Below are 26,817 nucleotides of genomic sequence, written 5' to 3' on the forward strand. Positions count from 1 at the left end.
CACTTTGGACTACGCAGTTTTTGGCTGCTCCCCGATCCCTTCTGCAGGGACTACAGTATTTCTATCTGAAGAAACACTTGGGACCCAAAACAAACCTTCTGTTTCCCAGCTCTTTCAGAGCAGTTATTGAGCCTGGGGTGCTTGTGACACACCTTCAGCCTTCTTCTAGGGGAAAAGAGAAACAAAAAAAGAAAGAAAGATGCCATTAGTGGAGCATTAATTGAAGATCAGTAACAGCCTACCTCTAGTTAAAGTAATGGCAGAACACCACATCAGCATGTTTAGTGAAGCTGTTTTTGTAAAGCACAAGAAGTATTAACAAAAAACACCAGGGGAGGAGCTACAAAGGATAACACGAGTTGCGAAGTTTCTATTAGGGTAGCGCTTCTGCAGAAGAAAATTGGTGATAGGAAGCAGCACAGCAGGTAAGCAGGACGTGTTCTTGCAACATTTGGAAAAGACAGCCTGTTCCCCAGGTTGCAGGAAGGGGAGATTCACTGGAGCCCAACTCAAGGAGTTAAATTGTATCCTATGAAACCCTCTAAAGAGATACTTAACCTGTCATAAACTCTTATTTTTGCCCTGTATGCATGCTTATAAATCTTCTAATCTCATAGGCATTGCTGTTCTGGAAGATTATAATGAAGACCAAATTTCAATGAAAATTATAATAATTTATTTGATTGTTATTATTTCCCATTTTATACTACTTCTTGTTGTCCTTACTCTGTATAACAGGAACATCTCACAAGGACAGAGCTGTCAGGACAATACTCAGTCCATCCTGCCCAGAAAAATTCTGTAAAAATTCTGAAACCTGCTTAAAATGATCCCCTCATGAACCACTGAACCACAGAGTGGACTCACTTAAAATCAGGCAACAGAAAGCTCATCAACAGTGTGAATCTCCCAAACTCACTGACGTAACAGAGGGATAAGAAAAATCATTTAAAATCTTCTTGATCCTCCAGCTCAGCGCAACTGAATTGTTTGTGTGAACAAACAGATGCTTCTTCTCCATATAGAATCTGTGTTGGCCACTAAGCTGGCTACCCTTGAAGGACAAGAAGGTGCTTAAGTACAAAGATACGCACTGGGTGAGGTTCCAAGCTCTGTTGGGAAAGGTATCCCTTGGGAAGAGGTAGGATGAAATCTAACAGCATTCACGGGGAACTTCAGGAGAGCCACAAAGTGTTTTCAAAGCAGGAAGCAGAATCCTCCCCAGCTGGAAAACTCTTTTCATATAGTAATTCAGTGCTTATTTTGTAAAGTTTCACTTTGCTAAGAAATGGATCCACTCAGCAATCCACAGCAGTTGCACGATCTTATATTTCTTCTCAGATGTCCAAGAACTAAGGAGGAAGTGTGAGCATGCAAATTATAGCAGCTAAAAAAAATGCAAGGGGACACACGTGACTCACAGTGGCAAGAAATGCAGCAGCAAGGAAGACTCAAAAACAGTTAAGAAAAATGTCAAAGAAAATAGTGATGTGACAACACAAGAAGGCAGCAGTAGATCTACAATGCACAAGGATATTTAAATTTAGGGACCTTGAGTCTGCAGTGGAGCTTGTGGTCTGACAACCATGGGTGTTTTAAGGCAGCAGTTGCACTTATTCTCCAGCTGAAGGAAAATCAGAATGCTATTAAGTGTTTTGCCCAGAATCTTACAGTTCAACACTTATCTTCTACAAGTGATGTGTTCTGCCATCATGCAATGCTGTAATTTCAGGACACTATGCCACATGACAGCTAATCCATGAAGTACGTTTTGCTTCACAGCAAAAATGCATTCAGGCAATTTCAGAACATTTTATGGACACAATGAACATCAATGAAGTGGCACTATAATATTCCACATGGACATAAAAAACTTAGATAAGTCATGATAGTTCTGCAATGTAGCAGCACAAGTGACACAACTGTGACATGATGGCATGGAACACACATTTCAGAGATACAGGGATTATATACCATTTTTCCTTGATGAGAAGCTTTGAGATGAAATCTTTGGCCTGATCAGAAACACCTCGAAATTCTTCATCTTCAAAATCCCAGTTACAGGACAGGATATTGTTGAGGGTCTCATTGTCATCATCACCCAAAAAAGGAGACAATCCACTGAGGCTAAAGTAAAAAGAAATATGTTCAATCCTGCTGTCTTTTCCCCTTCCTATACTTGATCTCCAATGTGCCACCTATGGTTGTTCTGTCACTCCTGGCCTATCTTGCAACATGTCATTGTCTAATAAAGTCTCCAGACTGTTCCCATTCTCTCTTCTATTTACACGTTTAAATAATCACCCTTCTTCCCTAACAAACCAAGCATTACAGTCTTTCATGGTATGTCATATTTTCTAGACCTCTGACCACGCTTGCACGTACTATTGAGAACTTACCAAGCACTCTATACTGTTCTGTAAGTGTGAAGCTCAAACACTCATGAGAGATGTGTAATGAAACAAAGAAGTTCATGGTGATTGGAAAACAGGAGAGATCACTGAATATGGAATTTGGAAAGAAGACTACATTTTCTATTTTGGGTACAGATTTTGTCAATATTCCAGTATAACAACAAATTTGGATGACTGACACCATTCAACCTAGAAACAGCTTACAAAGCAGATACTGAATCCTACTTACAGCATATAAGCAATGACTCCTACACTCCACATGTCTGTAGGAAAGGAGACAAACTCATAATTCACAACTTCAGGAGCAAGAAATTCTGGAGTCCCAAAGTTAACTCGAAGTTTTTCCCTGGGTTTATATCTAGGAAATGGAAACATTAACAGAGGACATCAATTACATCTCTAATTAAAGTTGCACTGTAAGCTGTCTAGCACTTACCAGGATTTTAGAAGCATACAGGAAATTCAGAAAAAGGACAGACAGAGGTACAAAATAAAAATAAATACACCCATATATAGAATGAAAAATGTTTGCAAGCTTTATATCATACTTTAGGGCAAAACCCAACTGCTATACAAAGGAAGAACTTCATATTTCAAGGACTCCTCAGAGCAGCTGTTATCATCCTTTTGGGACTTCTCCATATCACAGGCATGGAATTTTTAAACAGTAAATCCTTCACTGAGGTTATGGTACCTAGTTAAACTAGAAGCTGATATAGCATGTGATATATTGTAACAGCCCTTGATGGTCTCTTACTCTCTTTTGAAGAATCTCATAACATAGGAGACAAGAGGCCAGACAAAATGTACCACTGGTTTTGTCCATTTCAGCTGTGCCAAGATACTTATATATATTTTTAGTCAGAATCAGCTCTCTTTCAACCTTCTACTTGAAAAAAAGGCTTCAGAACAAATCTTTTTTACTCAGTTCCAAACATTCCTTATTAAAAGGAATATATTCCCTGCTTAAAGACACACTTTAAATTTGTCCTAAGAACAGCAGGAGACCATTATGTATCAAACATGTCATTGTAGAGATGTAATACTTTTTCTCATTGTTTCCTAATTCATTTATGATTAGCAAGAACACATGAGCGTACCTTCTTGCCAATCCAAAATCAATAATTTTTATTTGATTTGCTGCACGATTCACACACAGGATATTCTCAGGCTGCAAAGAGAAATCAAAAAACACTTTAATGATAAAAAAGTACAAAAAAATGGTCTTTTAGCAAACCGTAGGGAGAAAAACACTGAAAACATGGCAAACATAAGCACTTTTTGCTTTCCTCCTTGGTCAGATTTCTCTGCATGGGTACCCCCTGCTATCAAACAGGTCATGTATTCTGTGCCTTGCAACTGCTTTTTCTTTTCCTTCACTTTTCAACTTACTGTAAGGCAGCAGTTCAGATAAAGAACTTATTAGGAGGAGTTGGACAGACAATACAGACTTCCAAAGAGGGGTTTCAGGATGCTGGCACTGTGATTTAATAAGATGACACTGATTTTTTTTTTTTTTCTTAAAGTTGATGAGCTTTGAAGTTAATCTTACAGCTTTAAGTTTCTGAGTTCATTAATGTTCTGGCAGTAACTGATCGAACACTGATATATTAAGCTAGCCACATCAACTTTATGGTTTTCTTAGATTTTTTAGCAAAAGGTAGGATTCACAGGGTAAATCCCTCTGGATTTTCATAGGGCCAAATGCTGTTCACTTCCCTGGCAGGAATCCATTAACTTCCAAATTCATACAGAAGGGACCGAGAAGAGAATTTGGCCAATTGTCTTTGAAATGTAAATACCTAAAATAGTCTCATATTCACTGCCAGCAGTTTTATAGCTACTCTGTCTTGTTGCTCATTGAGTCCTCTTTGAAACAAAACAGCCCTCAACACTTAAAACATTAGTTAACCTTTGTCACCATTACTAATTCATTTTAGATGTAGGACTTTTAAACACCATATGTCCATAGTTTCTGAGGTCCTGGATGATTATGGTCAGAATGATTTTCTTTTAATTTCAAGTTTTCTTCCCCCAACTAATTTGTTACTGACAGCAACCTATGAACAAGCAAAACAGAAGGGAGCAGCCATAGCTGGCAGGCACATGAAAAGAGGTCTCTGGGAAGAACTTCTTGGATTGTATGTGGATCTTGCTAAAACTGCACCATCTCCAAGAACATAATTAATGTGCCCCAAAGAACCATGTGAACTTCTGCTTGACAGGTTTCTAGGTAACCGGATGTTTACAAAGAGAAAAGTGAGTCTGGTCATTGACTAGCAACTGAAGTGAGTCCGAACAAGCATCTGCTCATTTGCTTAACCACTGCAAGAATATATATGCTAACAACATTAAAGATGTACTATATTAACTCAGTTATTACAAGCCAAAACCAGCAGCCATAATAAACAAAAAGTAAACTATCTTGTGCACTTTTTGTTTCTTTTTGCTTTGTTGCAAAGCTCAGGGATTACTATGAGACTTTATAGCCAGTCATAAAACTAAAGACATCATTCCATTTTATTCCTGCACTAAACAGAGGTAAGAAACAAGTCTATGATTTGATAAAAATTTGGGTTAAGGGAGAAAGAGCCAGCTCAAATGTACAGTCTAATGAAAAATACTTTTACAATAAATGTTTTCTAAGGGGTGACAGTTGAACCATTAACAGTGAACCAGAGTAAGAATGTGCAACTGGTGGATTTGTTTTTAAAAGGAAGGGAGGGGACTTTTTGTGTATATAGCTGAATAGTTCAGATAACTAAGCAAGTATGTGGCAGACAATCTGCCACACTTCTCTGGGCTTTCAGCTGCACTAGCAGCTATTGCCTAACCCAACATATACGTACTGTATTTGTTACATCAGTCACTGACTTTTTATTTCTTTAATTTTAGCAAGTACATATTAATGTATTTTCCCTTAAGCTAGCCATCTATTGATGCTGTTTCATGACCATGACAGTGGGCATCTCAGAAAGATGTGCAGGGTTTCCACTGATCCTGAATGACCCTTGAATTTAGTTCCACTCACTCATACCTTGGTTTCTGCATGGTAAAAAAATGGGGATAATTGCTACCCCATGGCTGATGTGTAAAACAGAGATCTTGTGCAGTTGAATAAAATATTTGCACAATATCTTGAGATACAAATATCAAAACTGAAAATAGAAAGATATCTGTAGTCAGCTGCTGGCTCTCTGTAAATTCAGTCTGTGGAAAATTCAAGCACTATGAGGTTTGATGACATATGACCACAATTCTCATCTAATTTACTTCTGTAGTAATTTAACTGATCTCAGTGTGGTTCTTCTGTAGTAATTTAACTGATCTCAGTGTGGTTAAATACATACACATTGGTCTGAGGAAAGCAGAATAAGGCCCTGTGTTGTTTATGCCATGGGAATCTGCTAAGCTGGATAGTCTACCATCAAGAATAAAAATTTCCACAGCTGTCATGGCACAAAACATATATCTCAGTTCTCTACCTTGAGATCCAAATGAAGAATGTACATTTGGTGCATGTACTGAATTCCCTCGCAGATCTGTTTTATGAACGAGATAGTGTCCATTTCTGTCAAACTGCAGTTTTCATCAATAATTCGGTCAAATAACTCTCCTCCTTCCACACTGATGAGAGAAAGATAATAAAGTGGTGACCATCTCCAAATACAATCCCATGCAGTTAGAGTACTATAGAATTTATACTATTGATTATTTTAATCAGTCACAGTCAAGTTCAGTAAGGTGAGTCTACAATATGAGCTTGTACTCTGATCTGAACTAAGAACTGAGTTCTGATGCATACTGGCCTGAACTTCTTCAAGGTCTGAGAGTCCAGTCTCCCATCCATTGATAAGTATGAAAGTCTTGAAATTTGAATCTTATGCTGTCTTGAGTCATCATTTTGTACCAGTGAAATTAATGAAGTCGCATGGAAAACCAAGACAACATGCTGGAGAATCTGCACTCAAATTTGCAGTCTCCTCCCTCAGAGTTTAAGAGGGACATGATCCAAAATTTCAATTTGAAACTATCTAAGGACAGCAAAAATCACTTCTTAATTTCTCATCACATTTCAGAATACCTCCAGCTTACCCATTCATAGTTACACAGACATTTACCTTTTGTGATATGCTAATCGTGTAGACCAAATTCAGAGGACTACCTGAGAATGTCCAGAATAGCCAGACTCACATAACTTTGAACTTTCTGCCATGCCTTTCAATGCTTTAGTTATGCCCTTTTTGGCTTCCATAACACAACATCTGATTAACTTGACTTTAAGGCAGCTCCTTGGTGCCTAATTAGACTGATAACTCAGCATAAAAAAAAAGGTTTATCCATTCAGGCACGCAGTATAAGGATAAGACAAAACACCTACAGCTGGCTGCTCTTTAGCATAAGATGTCTTCTCATTTGCCTGCCAGAACTGGAGATGTTCTGAGAGATCTGTTTCTTAGCTGACACAAATTAAAACTTGAAATTAAAGAAAGATAAATAACACAACTCTATCTTCAAATGGAGCAGTGGCTTTATAGCACCAGGAATGTGGCATGGCACTGGAAAAAAATGGATAAATGCATGGGAAAACTCTTAAATTCCATTTTTTTTTATTCCTGACATCATCTTTTATACGTTCTTTCTACCTGTAAGAAGCTCTGCTTCTAATTTCAGGAGAAAATAGGAAGGAAACAGACAATTCTAGCAAAAGTGGTAAAGACAGAAATGGAAAGAAAAGAACACACTTACTATTCCATGACTAGGACAAAGTCATTTTTTGATTCAAAAGCATCATATAGCTGGATGAGGTTCACGTGATTCAGCTGGTTCATGACACTGATTTCATTCTTTACTTCATCCTGTAAAGAGTCATGAGTATTGTTTCAGAAGCTTTTTCTCTAAGAAAGCTACATGAAACAGGACATAGTTTGAACCAGACATCTACATTATCTTAATGTTTGAACTCGTGGCAACCAAACCCAGTGTTTTCCTTTGACTGCTCCTGGAGTGGCAGATGTCAAGGCTACAGGAGTACTAGACTGAGCTCAGAGCTCAAAAGGGGGGCTGCTTCAGTAGTAAGATATTTGGGGGGAAAACGAAAGGGAGAGTCCACATGGACAAGTGGTGGGTTCACAGGGATGTAAAGAAAAGAGAGAAGCAGAACAGGACTTATTTCAGCCACCTGTAGGTATACAAAATCAAGCTGCATAAGAAAAGTCCAGGACAGTCCTCAAAACCTCCCTTTGCAGTCAGGTGAGAGAGACTGCTACCTCCATTCAGCCCAATTATTTTAGACATGCAGTTTAGGATGGGCTGAATTGTTCTCCAGCAGTGCCAGTCTCTCTCCATTGACTGTAAGGGGAATACTTGGTGACTAGCTTGGCCACAGCCATACCTCAGCAACACCAGTTAGCTGAGAAAAATCCCACCCTTGAATGCCATTTAATGATACCGCTGTCACACACAGAATGCTATGCATGTCTTCCCTGTGAAAGCAAGCCCCAAATGGCCATGAGGTTTGCTAAACAGGCCAGACTAATTCTTCTCATCTGTATTTGTGCTGATGTCAGGGGCACAGATCGTACCTGTTATCAGCATCCCTCATAGTGACACCAAGTCATTGCAGCAAAGGCTGAAGTGTGCTTGGGAGGGAATACGCTGTGTCACAGGCCTGACAAATGTTTTTACCACTAAAGAAAACACTAATAGAATTAACAGCAGCAGGGGAAAGGAGGGAAAAAAAGTAAATAAAAAAATAATTTAAAAAAAAGAAAACCCAAAGAAACACAAGGAGCTGAAAAAACAGTTGGAAAAAATATTTTTGTTTTAAAAAGAGGACTTTAATGAGTTACTAGAAGCTCTGTAGGAGAAGGGAAATAGAACTAGAGGCAACAGTAATCCAGCAGGTCCTATGAGTGTGATGGTTTGTGAGCCACTTGGCCATGGTCTGTTGTGTAGCTGAAGAACAGTGTTGAATCCATTGGGGAACAAAAGACTAATACCACACTCTACCAACCTTCTGTTTAGCACCTTTTGCTTTTATAATTTTGGCTGCTAATTTGAGACCTGTTGCTTTCTCTTCACATTTATGCACTTGACCAAATCGCCCTCTAGGGAAAAAAAAGAAAAAAAAAAAGTAATACATCATCCAGTGGTACTGGTGTTTGCCCTGAATGTAAGCTAGATTATAAACAATAGAAATTATCCTCTCCCTGCTGGGTTCCATTTCAATTGCTCTATCGCTGCTGTTTAGATTAAACTTGCTACTACTCATTTAAGCACACCAAAATCACACACTGTTCTAGCTGATATTATCCCAATTGTATGATTCACTATACTTACCTCATAACATGCAATGACTAATGCTGGGGAAGTCAACATACTGTAAGGAAAGTGACTCATTTATGTGCACAATCTGCCCCTCTTAGTCTCATCCTTCTCCTCCAAGGAAGAGTTGCTATTTCAAGATGAAACAAAGCCTTACCCAAGACCATGCTGCCATCCAAAATGACAATATCACTCTCTCCTAAACAATGTCAGCATAAGAGATCAAGTAACTACATGGTCTGTCAGATTAGCCTGCTGATGTGTCTGAAAACATGCATGTGTTTTCAGGGATGAGATCCACTGAGAGAAAGAAGGCTACATGTCTCTGTGTCCTGCTGGCTGCAATGTGAGGTAAAGTATTACAGCATCCTACGAGCTCCATCATAAAGCTTGAGGGCTGCGGGCTGACCTAGAACAATATCAAATACGAGTCAAGGCTGCTGGTACCAAACCTTAAGCCAAAATTCACTCACATAATAAAATCAGCCTCCTGTTTTAATCCCTCTCTAAAGCACTGTTAGAGCTTAGACTTTCATGACTTTGGCTCTAGTAAGGCGTGTTGCTTCCATTCAACCTCCCGGGGTGCTTGGCTGTAATTTTCTGCCTTGGTTTCCATGCTGATTGGGTCCACCTGACTTACCCTCCCAGGATTTCATTCTCGCTGACGTTATAGTAACTGCTGATCCCCACCCTTTTGGCTGAGACAATCCGATGATCAAATGGTGCTGGTGGAGTAGGACTATCATCTACAAAAGACAAAACAGGCAGATAGCATATGAGTGGTAACATGCAGTGCTTGTCTATCTCATATTTTAGTCCCTCTTTTCCCCAGATAAGCTCACTGGAGAACTGAATACACCTACTGTAAGTTTTATAGATAGGTTTTTCTTTGCTATTTAAGAAGGGTTTTACTTCAAGAGCTCTGTCTCAGAAAATAGGGTGTTGTTGGGGACCTGCATTACTAAGACAAGGACTCCTTTGGTAAGCTAGTATCTTCTGGACAGCACTAGCAAGAGGCAAAGTGAAGACTGCTAGACTAAGCTAATGTAGCTTCATGCCCACAAGGAGCCTCAGCAATTTGTTTGGAAGGATTTCAGCTTTTTCTCTGATTTTCTTATTTTATTTTTTTTCTCAGGGACCATTAATAGGTGAGTATGTACTGCAGCTCTCCAGTGGGGTAGGACGAGAAACCGAGGTCTCTTCTAGGCATAGCTAAAAGAGGCTATCATCTCCCAACTTTTGCTGTTCATAGTGAAGAATCTCCTTCTCTACTGATTGAAACAACTTGTCATTCTCCAATGTGGTCATCACTTTTAAAGATTACATTTAGAGCTCATTCATACAAGGGAGTTTCACCCTGGCAGGCAGTATGGCTCAGGACCCAGTGTGGGAGGACACATGGTAACTGTCACGTGCTGCTCTGAAGAAATTGTTTCCTTAAAAAGAGACGTCAGATAACAGGTAAAGAGGGGCACAGAGAAGGGATTGCTTCCCAACATCACACTGCAGCAGCTATGCAGTTTCGATACAAATGCAGGTCTCTGGAATTATTGTCTGGACCTCCATGTGCTGGACCATTCTGCTGTCTTGATGTCAAAATCCTGCTGGAGACCAGCCCTGCATGCCTAATTTCTCTTTGGATTTTTTGCAGGGTGTTGCGACTCCAATTTCATACCCATGTTGTTTTTCATTTGATTGATATTCCCAAGAGTGACCTTTGGCTGACCAAGGTGACAAATACTTCTTCAACTGGTTGGGAGGGCTAGAGCCCCAGTGTTTCAACATGAGCTCTCTGGTTTGGAATGCCAGCTCCCTTTTGTGTGGGGCTTGTTGTGCAATTTTAGAACCATTCATTACTCCAGTGAAAATGATTAAAAACACAAACAAAAAAAACCCCATGACAGCAGGTAGCTGGCAGGAACACTTTGGTCATTAATGCAGCAGTAGATTGTCCCTATTCACAGTGAATGTCCATTTTTCCAGGACACCAGCTGTGTACCTAGATTTTGACAGTGTTAATAACTTACATGGTCAGGAAGTTAGTTCATGGTCAAGGAATTGTGAAAAGCTAGGGCTTCTGGAAGTTTGCCACCTACTTGGGATTCTGCAGAGTATGAATTGCATGTCCTTAAGTATGGGCCTTTGTGTGTCACTGAGACCCACAAAATGCCAAGAAAATGCCTAACTTAAAGGCAGAATTTAACAACATAAACTCTGAAGGCCCCATCAAGTAAGTGACAGAAGAAAATGTCTTTCTGAAAGCTCAGTTCCCAAGTCTTACCAAACTTTAGACAAGGAAGTGTTCTTTTAAAGAGGCCAGAGTGCCTCTTTAAAACTATGCCTAAGTTTTAGCCTTCAAGATTTTCCCAGTGACAGACGCTCTATTTTTCTTTTCCTGCACACCAGAGAGGACTTCTCCCTATTCAAGAATGACCTCCTATTACAGATCAAAGATGCTCCAAGAGAGACATTCTAACCTTAATGCCATCCCTAACAATCTGCCAGAGCCCAGAGCAGGTTATGGAGTTTAAAGTTTTAGTACATTATCTCTTGTCTCCTGCTACAAGAGTCTAGAACAAACATTTAATAAATGTTTCCCTTTCCCACTCTCCCCCCATTCCCAAAGCAAAGAAAATCATTCTGAGTCCCATGAATGCACATGCACAGACATGTATCTTCAAATCCTTCAGGCCATCCTCTCATGTGCCATCATTTTATATACAGGGATTGGCACTGAAATTCTCAAGCTGGAGGTCTAATATTAGAACCCTCTGCTTCACTCCAGAAAGCACTGCTTCAGAGTTCGGTGCCTGAGCACCATTTATCTGACTGTTCAACAGCATCAGTCAGGCTTCCACACAAAAATCAGTATTTCTTTATTTTATAGGCTGCAGTTGTTCTCACTTCAGATTGTAACAGTACGAATACGAACAAGCTGGCTTTGCAGGCTACATCCAGAGCAGTGCAGATTCTGTGTTAACACATGTTCTCAGCACTTCTGCAGGTCAACCAATTTTGCCACAGATGATAAAATTTCTCCCACCATTCTATACTTATGAGTTTTAGCTTTGTTGTTAAAAGAAGAGGGAAAGATGATAGTATTAAGTGGAGTAGCTGTGGCAGAAGCAAATTAGTTGTGACTAATTTCTGCCAGAACAGAAGTTTCTAAGATGGAAGCAAAAAGAACTGTGTTATTTCCCATTAGCTTACGATGCGGTCCATGAACAACTTGCTTCCCATCAGAGCTACCATGCACACCTCTTCCCGTACTAATTACAATCATGAAACCATTCCCTTCTACAAATGTCTCTCTTTGATTGTCACTGTAATAGCAGTGGAATCAAATGCTTTGCCTTTAGGAATACTTCCTGTAAGATCTTTTTTTAGGTTAACATATGCCATCACCACTTTCTGCATCTAGATTGCTGTTTCTGTTTTCATCTTTGATTAGGCCTTCATCATTCGCTCGATGCTTGCTGCTACCACTAATATAATTTCTCGTACCTTTTTCACAGCCTTTACACCTGCAAGGATAAAACTTGGCATTAGTGCAGGGTACACTTAAAGCAGAACAAGTTTAGAAATATAAGTGAAAAATGCCTACACATATATTGCATTCAGATAATATTAGGTTATTTTTCTTCATGGTGTAAAATAAAGTGTTCTAATATTCACTTTAAGAAATAAAAATGACTCCTAAATTAATCATGACAGCACAATGTTCCTCCATCACAGAAATCCTCACCTAAGTTCTTCTAGATTTAACAACTGGCTATCAATCTCACCTTTAAAGCAATGGGAGAGCATTGGGATTTCACTCTGTTCATATAGGTTCCTGAAAGTTTAAACTGGTTTATCCCTGAAGGGCTATATATCGATGCAGCAAAGAAAGAATTACAGCAAATACATTTATCAGTTTAATTGCCTGGGCAAAGTTTCACAGTTTTATGTTATCACTTAAGTTACTACATTTTGCAGTAACTTAATTCCCAGTTGGTACATGGCCTAATCTAATCTTACTTTGCTCATAGGTTATATGATGCTGCATTATACAAACATAACAACAGGAAAATTCTCCTCAGAGATTAATAGCCTAACATAATTCCCACATTCCTAATCTACTTCCCAAGCAAACAACCAAAGCATACTGCTAGTACCATGTTTGCTAGATTGTTTATCCGTCTTTTTTAAGGATATAATTTCAGCCTAGAGGTCAGATCAGAGAGAGAAGCTCATTTTACACTTCTGTATTGGGTTGGATTTTCACCAATATTTATACTAATCAGCCACTTTGACTTGAAACTTGAACTACACAATTTTCTACAGCATGGGGGTCTCCAGAATGTGCAGCCTGAGCTTCAGACCTTACCTTCCCTCTGGTGCCTCTTGATCATGGCTTTGTCCTGCCTCGTCTTCATTTTGGGAAGGAGCTGGTTGTTCCTCAACTTCTTTTTCACTCTTATCAGCATTTCCTTCCCCTTCTTTCTCCCTCTCCTTTTGTCTTTCATCTCCAGCCATCTGATGTTTCTCGCTCTCCCCATCTGTTGGGGACTCACTATCTATCTCCTGCCCAGTTATCCTTTGACAAGCATCATCAACAACATCTTCTTCTTGCTGCTTTTCTGTAGTGAAGGATCTCTGAAGAGAGCTTCTCCTGTATTTGTAATAGCTTTCAAAAGCCACACTCTCTCCTTTCTCCTCTAGCCCTTCAGCATGAAATTTGAGAGAATCTTTTTGAAGCAGAACAGAACTTTCCCTCTCAGCATTTTCCTTGTTGAGCTTATCAACCTCTTCTGCTTGAGAGCAGGACTGGCTCTTCTGGATGGCCCCTTCTGGAAGTAAACAGATTACCAGGGAATCTCTCAGTAATTCTCTAACAGTTAGTAACAATATTAAAGTAGGGTTGCATACTTAGCATAACTTCTGCTGCATTTTGAATTAGGCACTTGCTTTCCTCTCCCACTTTTCAAGGTCAGTGTAAATGTCTCCTAAGCAAGAGCAGACTATTTTTTTGAAACAGGGCTATCACGGGTCACAAACTCTTCCTTTCAGACACAGCACTGAAAAACCTTTTTCTCATGCAAATTTATTGTCAGCCAAGTCAAGGTTAACAAGCTCCTAATGCAAAGCACTTTTTTGAGCAGTTTGCCATCATGTGCACAGGCATGTGAAAAGTGGTTGATGTTGGTTGGATAATTCTTACTTATGCTGATGAGCACACATATAACACAACAAACATCACTGGAGCTGCTCAGGAGAGCAACAGCCATTTCTATGCAGTTGTAGCCTCAGGAAACTGATCAGAAGAAAAATATTCTAACCTGTTGAATCTGGTGGCTTCTTCTCTTTTGTTCCCATCTCATCCAAATGTGACTTTTCTTTGATGACCTATGGAGAAGCCATTGATGTATTAGACAGTGTATACAGTGTTCATGTTGTATTTCTCCTTATGAAATTGCTGCCTGATTTTTTTGGTCAAATCCAAGTACTCTGTGTTCTAACTCATGCTCTTCCTATAAATGGTGATCCTTATTTTAATCACTATCTAGCTGATCAGATTAGTACCAGGATAAAGCAAGAGACCTTATCTCAGTTGCAATCAACATCAGTGTTGGCATTCACACAGCCCAGAAAAGATCAGGATTGAGCCTCAGGGACTGAAAGAAAAAGACATCCAGAAACGAGCTGTTGCTCTGCTCTAGCTCTTGCTGTTAAAAACCAGGCTAGTTAAACCAAATTTAGGAATATTTAATATTCTAGTAAGACGTTCAGTAACAGTCTTATTGCCTGATTTCAAAGAGGTTTTTGCTGTTAATCAACATCTGGAAACAGCATTTTTAATGATCCAATAATTTAGTACAGGCTGACCGAAACAGTTACCAGTAACCAGAGCATATAAACCATAAAGTCAGCTTTGTAGCATTCTCTTATCTACATTTTACAATGTTACAGTGACATCTAGAGGTGCTTTATACCAGGCCTGCCCCTCATAGAAACTCTGCTATTACTGTTACCTTTACGGCTATTTACACATATTCCTATGCCGTTTGATCAGTGTTTTTTCATCAGCCACTCCTAGACTTGTAGCAGGACAGTGACCACAGCAAACCACGGTGTCTGCTGCTCCTTGGTGCTCCCTTCCCACCTGCTTTCTTCCCCTCAGAGTACTGTGAAACTGGCACTATCATTATTAGCAACAGATCCACAGGGTGTGAAAAATGCAGATGCTTCCAAGTATTTTCCAGAGAGACTACTTTTGCTCTTTGAGCTACCAGCTGAAGCAGTGTAATACATATTTTAACAAAATATACAGGGCCAGGCACTTAATTTTGAGTGTCTTAGTCATGTAAGCAGTCCCACAGTTTATTCATATTGTACTCTGAGCACAAATCAGTCCTATTACTAAACATTTGTTCTAGTAAGCCCTCTGCATTTTTTATGCTCTATTTTTTTTCGTTTTAATTTCATAAGGCTATACAGAAAATAGGCATGAAATTAAAGCAATGTGTATCTGGTATAAACAGAGTTCAAGGGAAAGGAAACTCCATGAGAAGCAAAAAGAGTTAAAAAAACCTGGATGACACTGCATGAAAGGATTTGAGGTGGACTTGTTCAGAAAATCTTGATCTGCAAGGGACAAAGAAACTGTAATATCAGCATAAGAACTGAGACTGACAACTATTTGGGATGCAGTTAGTCCCAGGAAGTTGCAAGCCCCAAAATGAAAAAAGCCTAAATATAACTAAGTACATACCCTTGAAATATACATTGGAACCTTGTTCACACGGACCTTATATATAATTGTCACAATTCTAGATGGATCGCAGGGAACCAAACAATGCTCATTCTGGTTTTTTTAGTAGTGAAAAGCACTAAAAGAAGTAGGGAAAAGCCTTAGACTTATTCATTCTGCAATGTAATGCAGTCGGATTCCTGTAAGCATGTCAACCTCACCATACTGCTGAGGACGTCAGCTCTGATCAAATACAGTCAGCTGCGCAAATAACCAGAGAAATGGCCTCCAAGCTCTTTGATGCACGGGGCCAGATTTCACTTCTGCATTCAGAATTAATTGCAGGCACACAGTGCTTCCTACTAAATATTTCTGTAGTTTGCAGGTGTGAAATACAGAAGCCAGCTTTTGAAAATCCATCTAGTGGAACACTGGACGATGCCAGATAACTGAAAGTGCCAGGGCATTACATAAATTACTACAGTGTTTATTCAAACATCATTTCTCATCTCTTACATTTTAACAGCAGAGGAGGAGCTCATATTAATTTAAATGAGGAGAAAATAAAAGAATACAAATGAAACATTTACTGGTATCCTTCAGAATCAATTTGCAATTTATTTGCAATAAATATAGGGCCAGTAGAGCACTAGAATAACAAATATCAATATATGGACTAGATATTGGACTACTTGTAGACACATGAGTAGTCTGTACACAAGCATCCCAGTTTTCTCCATGTCTTGTTATTTGTAGCAACATGTGACTTCAACTTGCCTAATCTTGACCTGGTTGGTAATAAAAACACAAACTTTTGCTCATTATTTCTTACCCACAAAGCACAGGACTGTGCCAGGTTCTCTGGAGCTGATGGAAGTCAATGCATGCCTCCTGCCTGGTTGCACACTGCAGGAGGCACAAACACCTCCCTGCAGTTTGTCAGGGGCATGTGCCACCGTGATGTCGGACCCCAGGCAGTTGAGCCAGCTGCTCTGAGAGCCCACAGGTCATGAGCACCCAAGGCCATCACGCTCTTCTGAAAATCCCATCTGAAAGGTGCAGTGGTTTGTTAATGACATCCATCCCACCCAGATGCTCTTCATAACACTCTTCTTCCTTCAGTCATGTAGCAGTGCTTTCTTAAGGGTCTTTTTAACTTAATCCCTAATGGAATTATATTTATTTATTTATTTATTATTCTTCCTGAACTTTAGTGACATGACTTTTTTCAGTCTGTAATTTCTAAAATTATAAGAACAAATATTTATTAGTGGAAATTATGCCTCCACCTTATTTTTTCCCTTTCTTTAATTACTTGAATATGCAAAATGAGGTTAATGGCTCTAGAGTAATTTTCCCTATTCATACAAGCCCAAAGCTTTCAATGAAGTTTTCACTTTAATTCCACTAAAGTTTAAATATGAAAGTTTGCATTTGTTTTGCCAGTCGATGGGGATAGCACAGAGGACACAGGCACCAAAAAAAAGTAAACTTACTTTTACTTATGTCCAAAGTGACAAAGTAATGAGGAAAATAGTACAGAGAAAATAAAGCAAGATAAGGTAAAGCAGTAAGACAACAAGCAAACTACTATAGCAAGCAATAGTAATAAGGTAATGCACCTAATCATTACTACATAGAGTTAGCGATAGTGATTAAGAAAGATACATCACCAAGTGCCCTGTATTACCATCATCCAGATCCGCAGATGCTGGGGAGCCCATTTACAGCGAAGGATTTGGAGAACTCATCCCGGCAATTGGGAAATCTCTATACAGTGCACCCACTGTATAGAGGAGGCTTCCAAACTTCCCTGCAAACGGCCCCCGCTTTTATACAGTTAAATAAACAACTTTATATCTTAAGCTGCGAAAAACATCTGGTGTAGTTTTTCTTCCTTGTTAACTTTTTCCCGCACTTGGCCAGAGCCCAAGAAAAGATTAAGAAGTAAAGATATCTGGTTATCTTTGATTATGCTTCTCTAAACAAAGCCCGTCACCGCCCTGCTACCTTCTGTCACGTAGAGGTCTGTTTGAAGGTTTGAGATAGGTATGTCTCTTTTTGGCAAGTGGGGCTACCGTTACACAACTATTATCTTACAGCAAGCATTACAGCAATTCTCTATAAGCATTACAACAAAAGCTTTTATAAATTGGCATATATTCATAAGGTTATATATTACATATGTGATCAATATTATACATATTGGGTATATCGTTAGGTTGTGAGGTTCACCTAGAGGTCAACTTTCGTTCAGGGTCTCACTGCTCAGGCCCTAGTATTTCAGCATTGTAACCCTGCAAAACATACCAAAGCAAAAAAGGTGTCTGTACCTATATAAGTTGGTATGGTGTCTTCAAAAATATATTTTCCACAATTAAACATATTCTTTCATACAGAGTATTCCTAGACCCTAAGTAATAGAGACAGAATAAAAGCCCACATGATGATAACAAAATAATGCAAGGTACTCCAGAGGCTAAAACTTCAGTATAGACGAATGGAGGAAAAAAAACACATTCAGAAATAATTTAAATTGACCTTAGAAACCTGCAAAAATAAAGCAATAAGTAATTAAATATATAAATATATTTTAACAGAAATTTCAAATGCAGTGAGAAATTAATGTTTTTTATAAACATCTGACTCCTTTTTAATGAGCTGTACTTAGTTAAATTCCTTCTTTATACTGTAGCAGTCCTACCCTTGCAATGTTTTCCTAGCTAACTTTCAATTTTTTTTATTCACCTAATAAAACTCTTTGATTTTTTTTCCTACTGCAAAAATTTTTTGTAATGAATGGCCTCATGAAGCAGACCCGACCTTTTAGTTAGAGGTCCTTTATCACCCCATCCCATTTCACTTGATGTCAAGACATTATTTTCAACTTCAATCAGCCAATACAAAACTTTGCATATGCTTAAACTACATTTCTTTCTTGGTGTTTCTTTCTCGCATTCTTAAGATACTTTGCATAGGTTTATTATGGCAAGATATCCCGGTTTTGTGTAAAACCGGATCACCATCCATTTATCAACATTATTAAGTTACTTCAGCTTTGTGAAGAATTCATTTCACTAACAGCCAAAATCAGCCATGGGCTTTGCCACCTAAGCACGGTACAGTGGATGCTCCCAGTACCTCCACATTGGTAAAAGGGAGAATGCATCGCATTGTATTGAATGCATCGCAGCAAATGTATTTCTGATACAAATTTATAAATGATACAAAAAGTACACATGGGAATTCTGCTTTTACTGGCAGGCAGTAGATGTGCTTCCGTGTGATTATTTTTTGCTATACTACACAAACTGCTGGCACCTTCAGGCAAAGATTTTGATTCTTCCATGATCTTTATAGAGCTCCTTGAATGAGATAAAGAAATCATTATTCTGTATAAACCAAACTCAAGTCACAAGTATCTTGTAATCACACACAAAAATAACCCTTGAGCCACGAGAATCATGATTCTCCCACTAAGACAAGAGAGTTTCTATATGACCTGCTGCCTTTGAAAATACATTGATAATGAGGTAACAACCTCTGCATGAGGACACATACTAAATACTGAAAAATTCTTTGGAATAACACCATCCTAGATGAGAAGCTGAAGATCAGCGAAGCCAAAGCCTTGTCCATTCCCCACTTCAGTTTGCTTACTTCCCACCCACTGCACTGGAGAAGCAGTGGCTGTCCTGTTTCAAGTGGACGCTTCCTCCTGCCAGGCTGTGCTTCTCAAAAGAGGGAGTCACAGCAAAGAGCAGAAGCGGCTTTCATGCAACCAGGCTCCTAACAGAGCCCATGGCCTCGAGCAGGCCATCTGCTACGGTAAAGACACAGCATATTGCACTAATAGTAACAGGTTGCTTTTAAACTTTACTTTTGCCTTGAGGTCTAGTCACTGTCATTTAACAGAAGCAGCATCAGGCATAAGAAGAGCTGTGGAGGTAGATTTTTTAACTCCAATTCATTGTTATAATTTTAATGTTTCTGGAATACATGGAGGCCTGTAATAATGACCAACAAATCTAAGGCTACCAATCCATCTCCTAAAACCAGAGCATTTAGCACTACCTGGTTTTGACACATGTTCATTCACTGCATCTGGGAAATGAAATCAACTTGTTACTATCACTTTTGGGTTTCTCACCTGAAAAAATCAGGGGCAATCTCAGACAAGCACAATCACTGGAGACTCTAGCTGCTAGTCTTACCAACGTATTAGACAGCCTCACATCTACCCCTTCTCTCTACTGCTCAATGCCCTTGCATGTGTGGTGACTGACAGGGTCCCATGTGCTTCACAGGTGCACCTGTGCCTCATATGCACCTGTGCCATATCCCCAAAACTTTCAAGGTGCTATTGTCCACATTTTCCCCCACTACCATTACATGGCTCATCCTCTAAAGTGGGCTCGACTATTGTCACAGTGTGAGAAATGAGGGGAAAAATCCAGCTTGAAAGCCAAATCAGTGGTGGATCTTTGTAACTGCAGGCACAAACCACCCATCTGTCAAACTACTCAGGCAATTTTTTGCCACAATATCAGTCAAGTAGCCTTATTGTTAACAGAATATTTCTCAGGTGTACTAACTTATCTGAGCTAAGCATGCAATGATTTGAATGGCAAATATCTTCAAATGTTTTGAACTGCCCTTCCTAAGCTGCTTTTTCGGAAATCACACTGTTCAGAGATTCACAAAGGTTTACAAACTTCAGAAATCATTCCTTACAGCTTTGATGACTCACTTTGAATTGGACTCCAGAAATGCAGGTTTCCTAACAATGCACTTCATTTAACAAGAAGGCAGTTTAGGTGGAGGGGAAAGACCTGGGATCTCTTTATTTCCCCTTTATAGACAGACCTTCTGTGGTCCCTCACCACGCAGGCAGCATCCAGTGAATGGAGTGTGGTGGGACTCCCCCCAGGCTCTGCTGGAGCTGCTGCCCAGCCAGCCATCACTCCTCCTCACTGGTACACGTGCACACAGGTGCTACCAGGATGGCACCAATTTAATTGCATTCCAGAGTGACTACCCTTGTCACCAAAAGCCAATGTGTTGGAAACCCCACATTTAGTTGCAAAGGCACTCTCCTACTGGAGGAGGCATTCAAGCATGGCACCCTTTACTACTAGCAGATGTATCTGACTTCTGACAGGGGCTGAGAGGAGTCCTCACCTGAACACTGACTAAATGGGTAGGTTATGTGATGCCAAAAGGTGCATTTTAGATGACCAGAATGGGCAAAGACATCTTGCCTAAGCAAATCCCTCCTACCACTGTCTCACCTCTTCGAGGAACCTTCTACTTTTACAGGACAGCTCTCTCATGACCTGTCTTGTCTTGGTCTTCCGCACTTTCAAGTTCTCTCTTCATCTCACTGTGAGGTTTCTGTAGTTTTGCAAAGGAATAGTTACAGATTCGCTATAACACGCCGGTGTTAATGTCATGCCCATAACCCATCTGAGGTGGCATGCAAGTATTTAGAAAACAGCTGTGCCTGCTTTGATTCCACACATTCCTCAGAGTGGTAGAGAGCAAAACCACAACCGTGCCCAGGACAGTATACTACCCAGGGAACACTGTAGAGCAGACAGCAACTTCAGAGGCTAAATGAAAGCAAAATTAAACAGCATTCTGAATCAGAAGGGCATGGAAAACCTCCTATGGCTGTCAGTAAGGGAGAAAATGGGTCAAAACAAGATGAAAATGTCTTGTTTCGAGAAAACATATCAGTTTTATAGAGAAAGTCAGAGAGAGAATTATAACTCTAATATATTATAGTTCACTCAAAAACTGGCATACCTCTACCAAGAACATATTTAGGTAAAGGCATCAGTCCTGAGGGGAAGAGAATTCCCAAGTGTAACGGCAGATGAAGGCGCTGACTGGCTACATTGCCCAGGCAGAGGACAACCCACCTGCTGATTCTCTACCCTCAAAACCACTGAGGACAGCAGAAATTCTTGCAGACTGATGGGGAGGGGGGGGAAAAAAAATAAATTTAAAAAAAAAATCCTGCCTATTTGGCTGGAACATGAAAAATTTACACAATATGGCCAATCTGGTGAGAATTTAAATAACGCATAAGGGACCCGTTAGTATTTGTAGGCAAAATGAAGGAATCAGAAGCACGGTTATAGAGTGAGGCTGAATGGATCTTAAAACACACGTGGCAAACAGCAGTTTCATTGCAGACTCCTATTAAAGCAGCCAGTGAGTTGCAGTGTGAAACCTGCACAGGAGGGACAGAGGGTTCAAACAGAAAGCACAGCTCCCACTGCTGGGGTGTTTTTAGTGTGAGAAACAGCCTCAAACTGCTGATAGTTATTAGTCCTATGGCAAAGCCTGTAGAAACGGCAGGAGACTGAAGTTACAGCAACCGGCAGGCAACTGCAGAAAGTTCAACACTGCTTAACGAAGGCAACAAAAGGGACTTTCTGACTTTCCAAGTGAGTAGTTGCAGGTTAATAGCTAGAATCTCTAAACTGTTTAATTTGGAGTAATAAGTGAGGCATTATTTTACTCCCTTTCTTTATAAGTAGAAGGAATAGGGCTGAAAATTAGTTGCAAAGTCATTTCGCAACAGGATTATCATGGACTACCTAAAAAGGTGAATTTGAGGAAAACCTCAAGACCTTTAAAGACCCTTACTGTAGAACTGCTGATTTCCCTGGGCAGTAGTAGTGAGAAAATAACTTAAAACAACAAGTAATACATGCTACTCCTCTAAGTCATGTGGTGATAGGGTCACGCTGCACTCGGCTTGGAGACATTTGGCAGCACTGACAAAGCATGAAGTGTCTGCAGGTTACACAATATTGTAACTCCAACCCAAAACAGAAATAAACTAACCTCCTGTACGAGGCAGTGGAGGTATTTCAGGATGGCAGTAAAAGGCAGGAAAGCAGAAATTTTGCTTCAGAGGAGAGTGATCCCTGTATTTTGCAGAGCACAAAACATCCCTGTGGAGCCTGTGATCTGGAAACTGTTCCAGCTGCTGCTGAAGCCAGAAGAGAGATTACACACCCCAGCTGCTTACCACACCCTCTTTACCTCTCTCCCATTCCCACTCTTCCCTCCCTATCGTTCTGTCTTTTCCAATGCTCTCTACTTAATCCAGTTCTGTAAAATGAGCCAGCTAGGAAAAATTAAAAAACAATCCTATAATTAATAAAGCAAAGAGCAGCACCTCTTTAAAGAGGGATGGATGGGAAGGCAGGTGATTAAGCAGTATGCAAACACAATCCACTGCCTTATCAAGATGTATCCATGGCCACCTATTGCACCACCTACTAGTAATTAAGAATGATTGGATTATTTTGCACAACCAGGCCGGGGACAGCCAAGTATTTGTCAGACAGCTCAGCCATTAGAACTAAGAGGTGGCATCTGCTTGTAGCTGAGGCAGTGTGGATGGCAAATAGGCAAGTATCTAACCATCTCCAGCATTGCACAAAAGTGGTTCTTGTCCTTCCGAATTATCTGTAGTGAATGGATCACCTTGTCCACAGCCATAAGGAAACAGAATAGTACTGTGTATGTCTAAGGTGATTGCAGGGTTGCTCAGTGTTTCCATACGGAGTCCATCTAGGATAAAAGAGATGTTGGTCTTACTGCCTGGCAGCCAGCACTTCAGCATTGTTCAAAGTTAACATCAAGTGGGGACTAGAAATAGTGATAAAGATTGTGTTAACAGAAGCAAGGATTCGTTTTGCATAATCAGGTAGGTTTGTTCATTGTTATGCCACCAGGTATCCATGGTGCATTTCAGGTGTAGGACTCTGCAAGCATGAGATCCCCTATTTCTCTACTTCTTTGCTTTTCTTTTTCCTTTTGTCACAACCATTTAAAACCTCACTTGTAAATCCAGTTTGAATATATGACAGGCAGGGACACATGCAACCAACTTCACAGTGTCTCATGGACCCATCTTTTCACTAACTTGCCAGAGATGCTGTTCCTCCCCGCCCCCCAGCAGAGGAGAGTCTGGCCTGGATGTCTGTAAATACTGGCTCCTAGTAAACTGAGAGCCAAGCTCAGCAGTCCCTGCTGAAGGATATCATACCATGCTCTATTATTCTGAATGCAGGGCTGAATTCAAGTCTGTTTTTACTTAAACCCAAGATGACTAAGTGTTTACTAAAGCCAGCTGTTGTTCACAGGATAGCTTGATAATTTTATGAAGGTCCTTTACTAATAAATCAAATGCACAGAGAGGAAGGTAATGACAAGTCAACATACGTATGCTATCTCATAAAACAAACAAAATATTAACAATGTAATAATATCACCAGCATGATTCCAGACGTGCTCGTGCCGCCTTTCCTAAGCCCTCATGCTTAGCTCCTACCACATCCACTCAACATTGCCGAGAGTCTGCCTAAACACAAATGAATCAGTGAAGGGATTACAAATGGAGCTGCTCTTGGAAAAAGACAGAGCCTCCGCTTGCCTGTCTCATCTTTGGGTCTTTGTCAGTACACTGCCTCTGCTTCTATCATGTTCAAGCCCCCTACCCTCCACTTCCAGGCCCTTCATAGCTCTGAACTCTCCACTGGACACCTGCCTCTCTGCCATCCCCTCTGGCCAGCCAGCAGCACAACGTCCTCCTCTGACCTGGCCCTTCCACTATATGCACCGGCTCCCACAAACTCACCAGCAAAGCCTCCCCTCCTTTCTCTTACCCTGCATTTCTAGCACAGAGAGCTTCACACCTCCCCGGGCCTCCAGGAGCGGCCAATTCATTAACATCCCAGGCCTGATTCAATTTATATTTATAAATTCTTCAGATTACTCTGTAATTTCATTGAGACAGGTAGAGCTCTTACTGCAAAATACAGTGATCGCAGCATTACAGAGATGACCTGTGGGTCTCACTATGACGGGGCTTTTACAACAGATGTTTTCATTAATGTTTTGAAAAGTAAAAGGAGCCCTAAACTCAGATCCTCAAAATTATCAATCTTTTCTCGTCGAAGTAATGGTACAAAAGAAGAAAACTTCTCTTTTGTTAAACTCCTTTATTGAAACCACTCCAACCTGATGTTCAAGAGGGTCTGTAAAATCCACTTTTGTTGTCAGTCTCTTGGCAGGGCAGCAACTTTTCCCTTCAGTTAATGATGCTCTGGAAACAGGGCTGCACATTTTATATCCTTACATAGCAGCAGATCAGCCAGTTCAGCTGACAGAGCTTTACAAGATGCTCCTTTGCTGCTACTCAGCACTAATCGCTATTTTTACAGTTTCCTATGATGGCTCTAATGCTTCTTGTCTACCTGAGAAGGGGGACTGCCTAAGAGTAACCACGCTGAAAAACACCTGATTTGCTGACCAGACCAGTCTGAGTAATATTTGGTGTTTCTTTTTTTCAAGGAATGCCATTTCCAATAATACCTTCACACAATGTTTTTCCTGCTCAAACACTTTAGAAAAACAAACTCAATAACTACTCTTTAAATGCATCAAAAAGTAAAGCCTGTACGTGACTTTTTTGAGGGGGAAAAAAACCCATAAAATAATATGAAAGGCAACCTTTTTTGGTTCACTGTAAGTTAATTAAATATCAACACACTTTGTCAGAAAAAATTCCATAATTTTCTAATGCTACTGGGCTTCTTTACCAAACGAATAGTCAAACTACCTTACAAGAGCCTATTGTATCAATGAAGCGTTTCAAGAGATATTTGTGGGCTTTTAATCTGACTTGTAAAGAACTCAACAAAACTCCCACTATGGTGACACAGGCATTTTTCCCCCAAGGAAGTTTACACAAGCCGCAGCTCCAGTTACGGTAACCCTACCTCAGATCCCAATTTAGAAGTCCCCCCATCCCCTCCAATGTCAGCAGAAATACCAGATCGGAACAGCACACTTAAGTTGTTCTTTGGAATAAAGGACATACATATGTACATGCCCTGATCCAAGAAGGATTTTTACCAGTTTCACTAAGCTCTAGACCCCACTGCATATGACATGACTGCTGCAACTTGATTCCCCCAGATAATTATAAATACAGAGAAGATCATACTAAAATGTATGGCCAGGACCCAAGCCTCCTGAAGTCTGTGTCAATCGTTGTCACCTATGTCAGTGACCTCTAGTTATGTTTTACAACTTTAAAGAAATCATTAGAAAAAAAAATAAGGTATTTATCAGTGAGTACATTTTCTATATCTTTTCCACTGAAACTTGCTCAGTTTCTTCTACTACTTTTCATTTCTAGAGCATATCGGTTGTTCTCTCTTAAATGTTAATGAAAAAAAGCTAAGCATATAGCAGAATATATCTGCAGGTTGCAACTATTCCTGACAAGATGAAACACAAACCTTGGCTCACCTTTTCACTTTTCTTCTTGAGCAGGGCATCAGCTGTTGTTTCTGAGAAAATCTGCATCCTAATAAGATGTCCAGCTCCTTTTGTATAATCACCTGCCTTGCAAAGTTTACGTTTTTGAACATGGTGTTTTACACTGGAATTACGAATTACTAACATTTTAACCTTCTCAACCAGAGGCCCTACAAGCTTCTGTAGTCCAAAGACACTTTGTTCCAGTCCATCTAGTCTTTTAACCTGCTGCTCTGCATTCCTGTTTATATTAGAAAGAGATTTTTCCATTTTAAGGCAAAGCCTCTTCATTTCATTACTTCTCACATTTTTGTTTCTTTCCATCCTTGATCCAGGTTCAGATGTTTCTGCCTTTACAATCCCAATATCTTTTTCAATGCAATAGATTTCTTGGGAAACGCTGTTAAGCTTCTTAAGGACATTGTCTTGTACATTCAACAACTTATCTATTTTCTGTTCAAGGGAGGCAAACTTCATATCCATGATGTTAAAACTTGCTGGTGTGCTGACATCACTGCTTGCAACACGACGAATTTGGGGGGGTTCCATTCCATTATCAGGCCCTTGGGTTTGCAAAGCATTTGGATCGAATATTTTGGCCAAGTTGTTGACCATAGACGTAGAAGAGTTCTGCCTGCTGGATGTGGTCATTTTGCCGGTTTGGGTAGGGGAAGGAAACGCTCTGATGATCAGCTGCTAGAGGACAATATCAGTTGCAAAGGCTTCCCATCCAGACTGCTCAGATATACAGCCAAGTTTGGCAACTCCAGCTCAACTAATTTATAAACTGCTCTCATATATTTAACTAAAACAGAGGGAAAAGACACCCAAATTATTTAGGAAGAAAACCACCTTTGATCCATTCTTTTCTATATATATATATATACATGTTTCCAAATGAAGTGAATACAGAGATGCGCATCCTAAATGCACTCGGTTCAGTGACATCAGCCCTAGCAGGGACTGAACTATTTGCACTCCAATGGAATTTGA

The 26,817-nt window shown here is 40.0% G+C and overlaps 1 protein-coding gene across 1 annotated transcript; it reads right to left on the reverse strand.

Annotated features, from left to right (window-relative positions):
- Positions 1 to 123: 123 nt before the first annotated feature.
- On the reverse strand, positions 124 to 26,475 carry LOC104467155 (myosin light chain kinase 2, skeletal/cardiac muscle-like). The gene is made up of 13 exons (XM_010080815.1): positions 25,816 to 26,475; positions 14,063 to 14,129; positions 13,111 to 13,573; positions 12,246 to 12,265; positions 9,382 to 9,487; positions 8,431 to 8,524; positions 7,164 to 7,273; positions 5,900 to 6,041; positions 3,515 to 3,585; positions 2,644 to 2,772; positions 1,975 to 2,127; positions 1,552 to 1,624; positions 124 to 165 (listed from the first exon to the last, which is right to left on the reverse strand). Exons 1-13 carry the CDS (start codon positions 26,473 to 26,475, stop codon positions 124 to 126), a joined length of 2,130 nt encoding a protein of 709 aa, XP_010079117.1.
- Positions 26,476 to 26,817: the final 342 nt, after the last annotated feature.

The sequence above is a fragment of the Pterocles gutturalis genome, unplaced genomic scaffold (assembly GCF_000699245.1).
Source record: "Pterocles gutturalis isolate BGI_N339 unplaced genomic scaffold, ASM69924v1 scaffold13371, whole genome shotgun sequence".
In the NCBI taxonomy this organism is placed as follows: Eukaryota; Metazoa; Chordata; class Aves; order Pterocliformes; family Pteroclidae; genus Pterocles; species Pterocles gutturalis.